Source organism: Capra hircus, chromosome 11, assembly GCF_001704415.2.
Source record: "Capra hircus breed San Clemente chromosome 11, ASM170441v1, whole genome shotgun sequence".
NCBI classification, from domain to species: domain Eukaryota; kingdom Metazoa; phylum Chordata; class Mammalia; order Artiodactyla; family Bovidae; genus Capra; species Capra hircus.
In genome coordinates this window covers 46,979,071-46,991,989 of record NC_030818.1, presented here as the reverse complement: position 1 = coordinate 46,991,989, position 12,919 = coordinate 46,979,071, and the positions used below count along the sequence as shown (strand labels likewise).

At 48.5% G+C, this 12,919-nt stretch overlaps 1 protein-coding gene across 1 annotated transcript in view; it reads left to right on the top strand.

The window, feature by feature from the left end:
* The window catches only part of RPIA (ribose 5-phosphate isomerase A), a 35,162-nt gene continuing 22,734 nt past the window's right edge, over nt 492-12,919 (top strand). The window contains exons 1-3 of the mRNA XM_005686690.3: nt 492-808; nt 9,487-9,547; nt 12,136-12,191. Coding sequence (XP_005686747.1) covers nt 536-808; nt 9,487-9,547; nt 12,136-12,191 — 390 coding nt within the window. The 5' untranslated portion in view covers nt 492-535. The remainder of the gene's footprint in view (nt 809-9,486; nt 9,548-12,135; nt 12,192-12,919) is intronic.

Genomic DNA, 12,919 nt, shown 5'->3' with positions numbered 1-12,919 from the left:
ATGCTGCGCAGGGCAGAACAAAACCTAAGGCTGGAGGTTCTAAATCTGTAGCCCTGCTCCTGTGGAAGGAGGTCTAAATGTGGACTAAAGCGTGAGCCGCTGTCCGCAGGTGCGCTTCCCCGTGGAGTCCGTCTAGAGAAGTCACTCCCAAAAGGACATTTCCATAAGAGCGACTGCCCTAAAGCCTCGTACGCCGCCACGTTCTTACGGCTAGAAAATCCAACAGGATTAGATCCAACACGCCCATCTCAGACACGGGGGCAAACAAAAAACCCCCTAGCCTTGATCCATCCGGGGATGCTTGCTCTGTACGAGCCGTCACAACAAAGTTCGTCTTTGATTTGCGCACCCGGTCGCGGAGCATTGTGGGGCTGGTAGTCCAGGCTGGGGCGCGGCTTCCGGTCACTGAAGACCTAGAACTACATTTCCCAGAAAGTACCGCGCCTCAGCGGAAGCGGACCTTGTACGTGGGCTTCAAGACTTCCGGCGGAGCCGGGGGGCGGGACCGTGGCGGAGGCTGGAGCGAGGCGGAGGGATGCAGCGCCCCGGGCCCTTCAGCACCCTCTACGGGCGGGTCCTGGCCCCGCTGCCCGGGCGGGCCGGGGGCGCGGCCTCTGGCGGAGGCGGGAACAGCTGGAGCGTTCCGGGTTCCCACGTGCAGTTGTCGGGACGCTCGCAGTTCGGCGCTGGCAGCACCAGTACCGGCGGCAGGGAGACTAACACCGTCTGTCCGGGCCCGTCCGCGATGTCAAAGGCCGAGGAGGCCAAGAAGCTGGCTGGCCGCGCGGCCGTGGAGAACCACGTGAAGGTGAGCAGTTCAGGGCTTGGGCGCCGGTGCTCGGCGGTATGGGCTCTTGCTGCGGGTTCTGAGCGCTGCCAGGTGCGCCAAGTTCCTGGCAGAGCGGGGGCTGCGTGAGAGGGGAGAGAGTACGCACTTGACCTGCCTTGAGACCTGCTCCTTCAAGGCCTTTGAAATATGGAATTGGTCGGGGCCGAGTACCTTTAAGTTCAGCTGTCTAACGACTGCTTGTCAGGCCAGATAACAGTTTGCCAAGTGGAGCGTGGTGGTGTGTCTGATGTTCGGAGTGGGGTTAGGAGGGACTTAGCGCCTGGCTTCCTTATCAACAGATAAAAGACTGGGACTGCCGAGAAGTGTTCACCTCGCTTCACTGCCCAGGGAAGTCGGTGGGGAGCTGATTTGAAAAGTGTTTTGAAATTTAACTCCAGGGAAGTGCTTAGCTGGGCGCGCACCGGCTCCTGAATGTACTTGCCGGAGGAAAGCGGAGAAGGAGCCAAAGACTTTAAACCTCCTCCTTTTGGCAGGGCTCGGGTGGACACTTGAAGTCTGGAGATCCTCTTTAAGGTCGGGATGTGGAGATGTTTAGCTGTTATTGTGAGGTCGTTAATGTAATGTCAGTGAGGTCGTGACCCCACTTGTTGGCTAAGTGGCGGGTGTGGTCCTCTTGGTGGAGTCTTTTGGATTTGCTGTCAACAATCAATTATGTTAATTGTAAGAATTTTGGGAGCCGGGAGCCTAGTGGAGTATCTCTGCCCTTAGGTGGAGTTTCCTGGGTTTCATTGGCTTTTAGTGTTTTCTGCTTTCTGGAAAGTGGTATCAGATTCTCTTTTCTCACATAATGGTTCTTTATTCTTTACATTTGGTAATGCTTTCGTGTACGAAGTTATTTTGCTGGATAGATGTTAGATCCTCCTACAGCCTGGCCAAGTGGGAGCGGCCCGCGTGGTAACCTGTGGCTCAGCGTGTTCTGTAGGAGGAATGACCGAGTATCCTCCCAGACCCAAACCCAGTGACTCCTGGTCCAGTGCCCTTCCCCTAGTTACATAGCTGCCCTGTTCTGGTGTAATAGTCTGGTTAGCAATAGGAATTTCTACGGGAATTCACAGAGATAATGTGGAATGTGTCATCTGGCTCTCCTTTTGGGATTTAATGTCTCAGCTGCAACATTGGGACAATCGGCTGAAATTTTAAATGCCTCGAGAAAGTGAATGGTAATGGGCAAATAAAATCTATACAAATAGAAAAGACCTGTATGTTAGATTTCCTATTATCCTATTACTATTATGTCTTCCTGACCATTGTGGTTTTTTTTTTTATTATGTATTTGGTTAAATAAAAATTTGCAAGCCCCCACCTCAGGCCAGAGCCCCCAGCCACCTGTTGCCTGAAGTTGCCAGACCATCCTGGGGAGATCTCCATTGACCTTTTGGCATTCACCCCAGTCTCAGTTAACACTATTTGCCTTTGCAGACTTCTTTCCTGAGATGTCAACACTATTTGAATGTTTTTTTTAAAATAATTTTATTTATTATTTATTTTTGGCTGTGCAGGGTCACTACTGCTCCAGCTGCTTTTCTAGTTGGTGGTGAGCCGGGCCTACTCTCTAGTTGCAGTGTGCAGACTTCTCATTGCAGTGGGTTCTCTTGTTGCAGAGCATGGGCTCTAGGGCACAGTTTTCAGTAGTTGCACTTTAGAGCACAGGCTCAATAGCTGGGGCGGACAGGCTTAGTTGCTCTCCTGGGATCTTCCTGGACCAGAGATGGAGCCTGTGTCCCCTGCATTGGCAGGTGGATTCTTTATTAGTGAGCCGCCAGCGAAGTCCTGTATTTTGTACTTTTTACCACTGATTCATTCATTTCATTCCTGTGCGGGAACTTGTTGAGCGCCTGCTATGTGTCAGGTAGTTAGTGTGGAGGCCAGAGATGTGGCTAAAGGGAGGAGAAGATGCTGATCCTGGATATTTTGCAAACAAGATCACTGAATTCCAAGACAAGGTTATTGATCACAGTCCTGTACCTGATTGTCAAGGTTTAGCAGCCCTCTCCAGGGTTATCCTTTTTTTCCATCTAAGGCCAAATTTTCCCTTAGCACTTTGTGTCTTGAAATTGTTTCCTTGTCACCCAACTCAGATTTGACTGCTCACCCCTTGAAAGACAAGTTTGCTTTCAAAAGAAAACTTGGGAAAGAAAAAATTGCTTTGTTCTGGAGGCTGGCAACCTGGAGAGAAGGCCAACTTCTAGAACCTACTTTACTAAGGTGAAAGGGGACGTTAATTGCAGTTAATCATTTAGGAAGGGGGTCAGAGTCTTCCACTGTGTGTAGACCTTCTGATTGGCTGATGGTGAGGTAACTGTGGTGGTTAGCAGCTTTCTACTTGATTGGGGCCTTAGTTCCTGTGGAAGAACTCAGAGACTGTTGTCATGTATATTCCTTGAGGAGGAACCAGGCCCTTGCCTCACGGCTTTGTTTCTTGACTGCTCCTCCCTTGCTTCTGCATTCCTTATCTTACCTGAATGGTGACTGCTTGTATCTGTCCTTTGGAACTCAGGGAAGGTCAAGGAGGCTGTATGAAGCCTGTTTCCTACAAACAACAAACAGGGCACAAGGGCCTGCTCAGTTTTATACTCAGTTTGTGTAAGTTTATCAAGGTAGCTTCTGTGCCAGGTCCTATTGGTTGCACCTTTGGAATGTTCTTAGAACTGACCCTTCCTGTGGACCAGCTTTGCCTGTTTAGGTTTTCCCTGTCTCTTCTGACCAGCCAAGTGATGCATTGTCATCTGCTGAAGTGCCCTTCTGCTCTTCAGTTCAGTTCAGTTCAGTCGCTCAGTCGTGTCCGACTCTTTGCGACCCCATGAATCGCAGCACGCCAGGCCTCCCTGTCCATCACCATCTCCCGGAGTTCACTCAGACTCAAGTTCATCGAGTCAGTGATGCCATCCAGCCATCTCATCCTCAGTCGTCCCCTTCTCCTCCTGCTCCCACTCCCTCCCAGCATCAGAGTCTTTTCCAATGAGTCAACTCTTCGCATGAGGTGGCCAAAGTATTGGAGTTTCAGCTTTAGCATCATTCCTTCCAAAGAAATCCCAGGGTTGATCTCCTTCAGAATGGACTGGTTGGATCTCCTTGCAGTCCAAGGGACTCTCAGGAGTCTTCTCCAACACCACAGTTCAAAAGCATCAATTCTTTGGCGCTCAGCCTTCTTCACAGTCCAACTCTCACATCCATACATGACTACTGGAAAAACCATAGCTTTGACTAGACAGACCTTAGTCAGCAAAGTAACGTCTCTGCTTTTGAATATACTCTCTAGGTTGGTCATAATTTTTCTTCCAAGGAGTAAGCATCTTTTAATTTCATGGCTGCAGTCACCATCTGCAGTGATTTTGGAGCCCCCCAAAGTAAAATCAGCAACTGTTTCCACTGTTTCCCCATCTATTTCCCATGAAGTGATGGGACTGGATGCCATGATCTTCGTTTTCTGAATGTTGAGCTTGAAGCTCTTAGCCTCATCCTAACCTCTGTATGACATCTGTTACAAGCCAGTAGTGAGCCAGGTGGAGGGGATACAAGGATAGGAGGCTCTGATTCTTGTCCTTAAGCCCACAGACTTGTTTCCTTCTCTGCTCTTCTCTCTCCCAGGGACCAGAACATCCGAAGGGACAGACAGCTGGCGTGGCTGTGTTTTCATGTCACTACCCTCTACCTAGAATGCTCTTTCTTGTCTTCTGCTCTTGCCTGTTAAAACCCTGTCCTCCAGGGTTTGGTTCAAAGGCCATTCTTCTTTCAGTTTTTCCCTAGCCTTGTAGGGGGAGGAATTCTTCCCTTAAATTCTGTAGTCCTCCATACCTCTTAGGTGCTTTACGTTTTATGGTCTAGTTATGTGCGTATCCCAATCCCATGAAGGGTAAACTTTTGGAAGGTAGTAAACTTGATTTTCGTTTGGCATTGGTCTCAGTGGGACCTGCCTGCGAAATGTCTGATGAGTTGTGTGGAGTGTGGATACACATATGGAGGTTGTCGGGTGAATCACTGGAGTGTTAGGGTTTCCCTTCCCGAGGCCCTTGGTGCTCCAGTGTAGCGACTACTTCCATTCCTGGGCGAATCGAAATTTTGGAGAGTTCTCTACTGAAGGGCTTAGGTAGCCACCCTTGACTCAGGTCTGCTGGTGCAGCACGAACCACGCAGGGCCACGTTCTCCTGAAGGTCTATAACCTCCTTTGTTCTCTTTGGAGCCTGGCTTTTGCTTTTTGGCTGGCTGAGCTTGAAGAAGTTGGTGGACAGTGGTTCCAGTAGGTCAACAGAAGAGGTTACCCCACTGGACATGGTGAGCCAAGTTGTGATATTGCACATATGACCTGTGATTTAGTGTTGCCATTAGGAGGGGCCTGCTCCTCCGGTGGAGCCTGCCTGGCTACTGTTGGGCTACCTCTGTGTAGCTTTGGCTGTTAACACTGATTCCTGGCCAGTCATTGGATTCCAGGGCAGCAAGACCACAGGGCTGAAGAGCTTTGGGTCTGGCAGGTCTGCGCAATTCTTGGCCTTTACCAAAAAAGAGCCAAGGGAGGAGCTTTGCACAGAGCTTGTGTGACTCACCCAAGTTCATCTGTGTGCTCCCTGCCTGCTGGATGACAGGAGACTGGGGAAATGAGGAATCTGGCAGTTGAGTTACTGTGTAGCTGGAGCTCTCAGCTTCATGTCAGGTGTGATGGTCATGCGGAGCCTGCCTAGTCAGTCAAGGTATTTCCTTGTTTGCTTAGTTTGCTGGGAGTACGCATGAATGCCTAGTCACTCAGTCATGTCCGACACTTTGCGACTCCATGAACTGTAGCCCACCAGGCTCCTCTGTCCTTGGGATTTTTTAGGCAAGAATACTGGAGGGGGTTACCATTTCCTCCTCCAGGCGATCTTCCCAACCCAGGGATTGAACCAGCGTGTCCTGTGTCTCCTGCATTTGCAGGCAGATTCTTTAGCCGCTGTACCATCAGGGAAGCACCCTGGTTAAGGAAGCACCCTCGTTACTTGAAGATTTTTACATTTTTCTGATGTTCATCTATTTTGTGTGGTAGTGTAGCGTTTTCTGGTCTTGAAGACCTTGCTGTTGAGGTTTGCCCAGGTAGCTGAGCAGCTGGTGGATGCGTTACCTTCGTGGGACACCACCATGGGTAGATTCCTGACCTAACACGAGCTCCATTTAAGGCCTCTTGATGTTATTTGGTAACCTTTGAGCCAGTGAAAGTGACTTCCATCATCAGGAACACTGGTTGATGGGCAGAGCCCTGTGTAGGTAGGAGAGGCTCAGTTAGAAGCAGGGACATTAGCGTTTGATTTATTCTTTTTTTTGTAAATCCCTCCACCTCTCATACTTTCCAGTCTTTTCTTGCTAGAGTTGTCCTCTCACTTTGAGAAGGACTGTATCAGCAGTGGGGTCCACGGGTTTGCCCTGGAGGTTCCTGTGGCATTTGTCCCATGGGGAGTTTGTCCCGAGGGGCCTCCAGGACCTTTCTTCCTCCTACAAAGGGGCCCCCTGCCCCTTGCCAAATGAGTTCATTGTTAATCAGTTGCTGGAACTCTTAAAAAATTTTAATTGAAATGTTTCAGCAAATTGAACTTCCTGTAGTTGCTTATTCAAGGTGAGGGTGTGTAGGGGAGTAATTAACATTGTCAAAAAATGACTTTCTTTTTAAAGGTAAAATCATGATATTTAATACAGATATAGCATTATCAGAGTGTTTTTTTTTTTTTTCCAATTTGACTCATTGAATTGAGGGAACTGGAAAAGATGCTGTAACCTGTTCACATGCTAAGTCTCTTCAGTCATGTCTGACGCTGTGCGACCCTCTGGACTGTAGCCCACCAGGCTCTTCTGTCCGTGGGATTCTCCAGGCAAGAATACTGGAGTGGGTTGCTGTGGCCTTCTCCAGAGGATCTTTCCGATCCAGGGATTGAACCCATGTCTTTTACATCTCCTGCATTGGCAAGTGGGTTCTTTATCACTAGCACCACCTGGGAAACCCAAACTGTTCACAGGAAAACCCAAAGAACCACACAATTATATACAGTCAGGGAATGTTTAAATAAATTTACAAGAACTCTGCTAAATCTGGAGAAGACTCTTGAGAGTCCCTTGGATAGCAGGGGATCAAACCAGTCAATCCTAAAGGAAATCAACCCTGAAGAGTCATTGGAAGGACTGATGCTGAAGCTCCAATCCTTTGGCCACCTGATTCAAAGAGCTGACTCATTGGAAAAGACCCCGATGCTAGGAAAGATTGAGGGCAGGAGAAGGGGGCAACAGAGGATGAGTTGGTTGGATGGCATCACTGACTTAATGGATGGGAGTTTGAGCAAACTCTGGGAAATAGTGAAGGACAGGGAAGCCTGACATGCTGTAGTTCATGAGGTCACAAAGAGTCGGACTTGTCATCTACCGAACAAGAGCTGTAGGATAATTAGTTGGATTTCACAAAACAATTTGCTTTTCAATGGGCAAGAATTTGCAGGGGCGCACTCCCCTGTAGGATCAGATAATGCCTGCAGATTCCAGCATTTCCTTGTAAGAGTCTAATAGTCTCTTGCTCATTTCTAAGTCTTAATTTTCGCTTCAGTCAGTTCAGTTCAGTCCAGTCGCTCAGTCATGTCCAAGCGACAGTCTTTGCATGTCAGTCTTTGCGACTCCATGGACTGCAGCACGCCAGGCCTCCCTGTCCATCACCAACTCTTGGGAGTTCCCTCAAACTCATGTCCACTGAGTTGTGATGTCATCCAACCGCCTCATCCTCTGTCGTCCCCTTCTCTTCCCACCTTCAATCTTTTCCAGCATCAGGGTCTTTTCAAATGAGTTAGTTCTTCACATCAGGTGGCCAAAGTATTGGAATTTCAGCTTCAACATCAGTGCTTCCAATGAATATTCAGGACTGATTTCCTTTAGAATGGACTGGTTGGATCTCCTTGCAGTCCAAGGGACTCTCAAGAGTTTTCTCCAATACCACAGTTCAAAAGCATCAATTCTTCAGCACTCAGCTTTCTTTATAGTCCAACTCTCAAATCCATACACGACTACTGGAAAAGCCATAGCCTTGACTAGACAGACCTTTGTTGGCAAAGTAATGTCTCTGCTTTTTAATATGCTGTCTAGGTTGATCATAGCTTTTCTTCCAAGGATCAAGTGTCTTTTAATTTCATGGCTGCGGTCACCATCTGCAGTGATTTTGGAGCCCCCCAAAATAAAGTCTGCCACTGTTTCCACTCTTTCCCCATCTATTTTCCCTTGGGGTGTTGAATTACTTCTGAAGGGCTTTGAGGTCACAAGGGATTGTTGTGAGATTCAACCTTTATCAACATTTGTAAATCTTCGCAGGTGCTTAGTAGATGATAGCTGCTGCTTTGGCCTGTAGCTGTTCTGCCCTAAACAGGGAAGAGATTACACCCAGGAAGTTGCTTAGGAACCAAGCTCCACATCAGTTCCTGTTAGTGCCCTGGCCACTTTTTGCCGTCTGTGGTCTAACTGACCTCGGCTGGGCCCCTGCTCTGCCCTCAGGTCCCTTCCCCCTTTCTTACAATGACAGGCTCAGTAGTGTGATGCCTGGTTCTCCTCCTTTGTACTCACGGAATGGTTTCCTATATGGCCACCAGATGAAGACTGTTTCTCATGTTCCCAGCTCAGCTTTCCCCCTCTCCCCATATTCTCTGAAGCAGACTTGTGCCAAATGAGGATCCCTTGATGTGATTTGATATTCAAGGTTGCTTCAGACTGCTCTCTTCTGTTGGCTTTGGTTGGAGCTCTGGATGGTAGACTTGGTGTGTCTCTGAGGTTTGCTGTGATGCCACCAACTTGAAGGAGACTGTGGTCAGCCCCCTGCCTGTGGATGTTAAAACTTGACATCTACAATGTGGGAACATATATGAAAAGTCACTAAAGTCAGAAACCTCTGTTTTCTGCTATTAGTACAGCTAGGCTGTTTTTCCCTAGGGTCTTTCCGATTCCTCTCTTTGGAGTTGGCCAAAAATCCTCCAGTGTTCATCTGCAGGCCGTTTCTGTGTGGTAGAATATGAGGAATGTTAAAAACAAGACAACAGGCCCCAAAGGGAGTTGCTTATGCCAAGCCCTACATCACCAAACTGATACTTAATTACGCTTTTGGCTCCCCCAGAAATGGAATCTTAGCCCAGCCAATCAAGGATCACCTGATCAGCACTAGTGAGGCCATCTGCCTGGGAGACCCCTGCCATCCTACAGGGACTTCACCTTACAGTAACCAACTTCCTTTGAGCCCAAAGTAGCTTCTTTATTTCCTGCTCCCTTCCTGCTATAAAAGTCTTTTATTTTATACAGCTTCTTAGACATCCTTTCTGTTTGCTAGGTTGAATCCTGCCCAATTTGAGTTGATTTTTGCTGAAACAAAATCTTAAAGTTTTAATCTGCCTCAGTTTATCTTTGAAGAGGAGGAATTGGTAGTGGCATTGTGAAGGATGGAAGGAGGAGGGCTCTGCTGATAAGTTGCCACTGGGCACCAGAACAAAGTCCAGCTTTGAGGTTCAGTGATTATATTTCTGTGGGCACAGTACCTGCTTTGTGCCCATGTCAGTGAATTGCTATTCCTTATAATTTTATAGCTCTAGAAGGGCGCTGGAGAGGGAGTGAAATACAGTATTAATAAAGTTTCCCTCTTCTTTTTTTATCTTTGCAGAATAACCAAGTGCTGGGAATCGGAAGTGGTTCTACAATTGTCCACGCTGTGCAGCGAATAGGTATGTTCTTGGGGCCAACTGATGTTTCACGCAGGACGGTGGGGGAGGGGATATAGAGGAGAAGTAGGAAGTGGGCACTGGCTGGGCATGTGCCCAGCTTGGTGCCAGCCATGTGGAGTCTGCAGTCAGGTGAGTGTTTCTGTCTTCCTCTAAGTGCTATTCTTGGGCCCCGTCACCCAACTCTGGGGGTTACCCTGGCTTTCTTTGCTCTGCTGAGCTGCAGGTGAGGAGCTGAGGAGCTGACTCAAGGTGAGGTATGTTTCTCTGTGTCTCTGTTGTGTGTCTTCTCCATGGAACCTTCATCATCATCATTGGTGTGGTGGTGGTGGTGGTGGGTGGGTGGTGGTGGGGTGGTGGTGGTGGGGTGGTGGGGTGGTGGGTGGTGGTGGGTGGTGGGGGTGGGTGGTGGTGGGTGGTGGGGTGGTGGTGGGTGGTGGTGGGGTGGTGTGGTGGGTGGTGGTGGTGGTGGGTGGTGGTGGTGGTGGTGGGTGGTGGTGGTGGTGGTGGTGGTGGTGGTGGTGGTGGTGGTGGTGTGGTGGTGGTGGTGGTGTGGTGGTGGTGGTGGTGGTGGGGTGGTGGTGGTGGTGGTGGGTGGTGGTGGGGGGGGGGGGGGGGGTGGGTGGTGGTGGTGGGGTGGTGGGGGTGGTGGTGGGTGGTGGGTGGTGGTGGTGGGTGGTGGGTGGTGGTAGGTTGTTGTGTGTGTGTGTGTGTCTGGGTCTGGCCTCATGGATCCTGAGGCAGGCAAACCCTTTGAAGCTGGAGGTCCCTCAGGCACGCAAGTCGAGGCCGGCCCATGCGTGTCCTCTTTGTGACCGTGGCGTGGCTGTGACCTTGCGGTTGGTGGCTGGCTCTACAGGTGCTGACTTCATTTAGATTTGGGTGTCTCTGGGCTCAGGAAAGGCTCAGGAACTGTCAACCTCGGTGGCTGCTCAACAGGTTTGACGGCCCTGCTCTTGTTTGTGAGAACAGAGCCCAGAGGAGAGGCTTTCCTGAATGCTGCTCTCCTCTGTCCAGTGCCAAGGGGCTGCGCTCAGGGGACAAAGCCCAGGAACGCTCTGTCTTGAAGGAATGATTGTGGTGCAGGCATGCTGGCTTCTGGAAGCCTTCTCATTAGCCTAACAGGGCCTCAGTGTGGTACACCCTTGTGCCTCAGCACTGTGTGCGCGTGGAGGGCTTTTAGGGCACTGGGATTGCTGTAGATTTTGTAATAGTGCCATCTAAACCTCCCTAGGTGCATATTCAGTGACTGAAGAGATTTGATATTTTTAATAAGACAGTTTTCCCCTGTTGACTGGAAAAAAGAAGCCCAACCTAAAAATTGAGCATTATGATTTTTTTTTTTTGGTCGCATCACATGACTTGCAGGATCTTAGTTCCCTGAAGAGGACTGAACGCTTTTCCCTGCAATGATATTGCAGAGTACTAACCTCTGGATGCACTGCCAGGGAATTCCCCAAGAATTATGTTTTATTTGGGGCATTACTGAGGACTTCAGTCTGGGATACAGCTTTTCAGATAGCTCTGAGGGATTGTTGAGAAGCCAGGGCATGTAGGAGTTTTTGCAAAAACAACAACACAAAACTCCAGTAGTCGAACATCAAAAGATTGCTGCTAATTGAGGAAAAACCAGACATCACAAGTTAATAAATTCAGTGCTTTCCTGTGTATGGGAAGAAGCAAGAGTCTGGGCTTAATGAAATTACTCCTTTTATGTGCACCTTAATCTGGGGCCAGTGTCCTGTTTTTCTCCATCCTGAATCCTCTCAGAGTTCACTGCCTAGGGTGGGTACAGTGACTCATGACTTGATGACATCCTTTGTTTACTGAAATGAGAGGAGGCATTCTTTGTCTGCATCCCTTGAGATTTTTTGGTTTTTGGCCTTACCACATGGCTTGTGGGATCTTAGTTCCCCAACTAGGGACTGAATCCTGGGCCCCATCAGTGAAAGCACCAGGTCTTAACCACTGGACCACCAGGGAATTCCTAAGACTTTTCTTTGTTTAAATCAAACTTTCTGGAAAGGTGCAAATTTTAAGTGAATAAATAAACCCTCTTTTAACTGCCCTCTGGGTTCTATAAATTATTATATTTTTTACTAAATGCAGAAGTCAGATTCTAGCTTTTCTCTGTAAAAGGCAATATAGGGAAGTAGTTAAGACTGTGGCACTAGACTGCCTGGGATCAGATCTTAGTTCTGTTGGTTGTTAGTTGCTTACCAGTTATTTTTGTCTCTCTGCACCTGTTTCCTCATCTGTAAAGTGGAAATAATAATTGTAAGTTACCTTTGGGTTCCTGGATTAAAAGAGTTCATCTGTACAAAGTTCTTTGAATAATGCCAAACACATACTAGCAAACACTGATGTTTCTCTCCGTGAATAGTACTTAACCTCTTTAGGCATTTTTTTGTCCTTGTCTGGTGACATGCGGAATCTGTTCACCAACTTTTCACCAAGGGTGGGGACGTGGAGTGAAAGGGACCTGTCAGTGGTGGGGATTAGACCTTTTCTGTTGGCTTTGAGCAAGTGTGCGAATGACAAGATAAATTGAGGAGAGCGAAAAACCACCCACCTGGCTTTTGTCTTCACAGCTGAAAGAGTGAGACAAGAGAATCTGAACCTCGTCTGCATTCCCACCTCCTTCCAGGTATGTCCTGCTTTCCCTTCTTCATCTTGGCAGTTGTCACTGAATCTTCCAGGTCGCTGAGGACGAGGGGGTCTGGCTCTGGGTTGTGCACCAGGGTGGTTCTGGGTGAAGAGCCAGGAGCAGGAGGCTAGTCTATTGATGGGAGATTGCTCCTCAGAAGCATGGTTTTAGAGGTGCTCCTTTATTTACTCTGAATATTTTAGCATATCTTTAGTATATTGTGGAGTATATAGAGATAAGCACATGGTCTGCATCCTCAAGAAGTATTATCTGCATTTATAGGTGAAAAAACGGGCTACAGAGCATTAACTGATGTGTTAGTAATACAGGGATAGTATTTTGAGTCCATGTCTAATGCTGTTTGACCATAAAATAGTAGGGCTGGTGAAGGAAAGCAACAGCCAATTAAATGTAGGGAAAGATACGGGAAGAATAGACTTCAGGAAGGGAGGGGAAGGAGGTGTCCAGATAGAGCCCTTTCCCTCACCTGGCCGTTGTGGGGAGGTTGTGTCTATCATCTCTCATTGAATTCATGGAGGAGGTACTGTGAGCTGGGGTTAAAGGCTGGCATTGCTGGCGATTGGTGCTCCTGTGACATTGTGGACTTGATTAAAGAAACCCTCAGTCCTGGAGGCTCAGCACTGCAGGTAGCTCTGGTGAAGGGACAGAGCTGAAGGGAGAGGACGGTATCCTTTTGGGCTTCCATTGTGGCTTAGTGGTAAAGAACC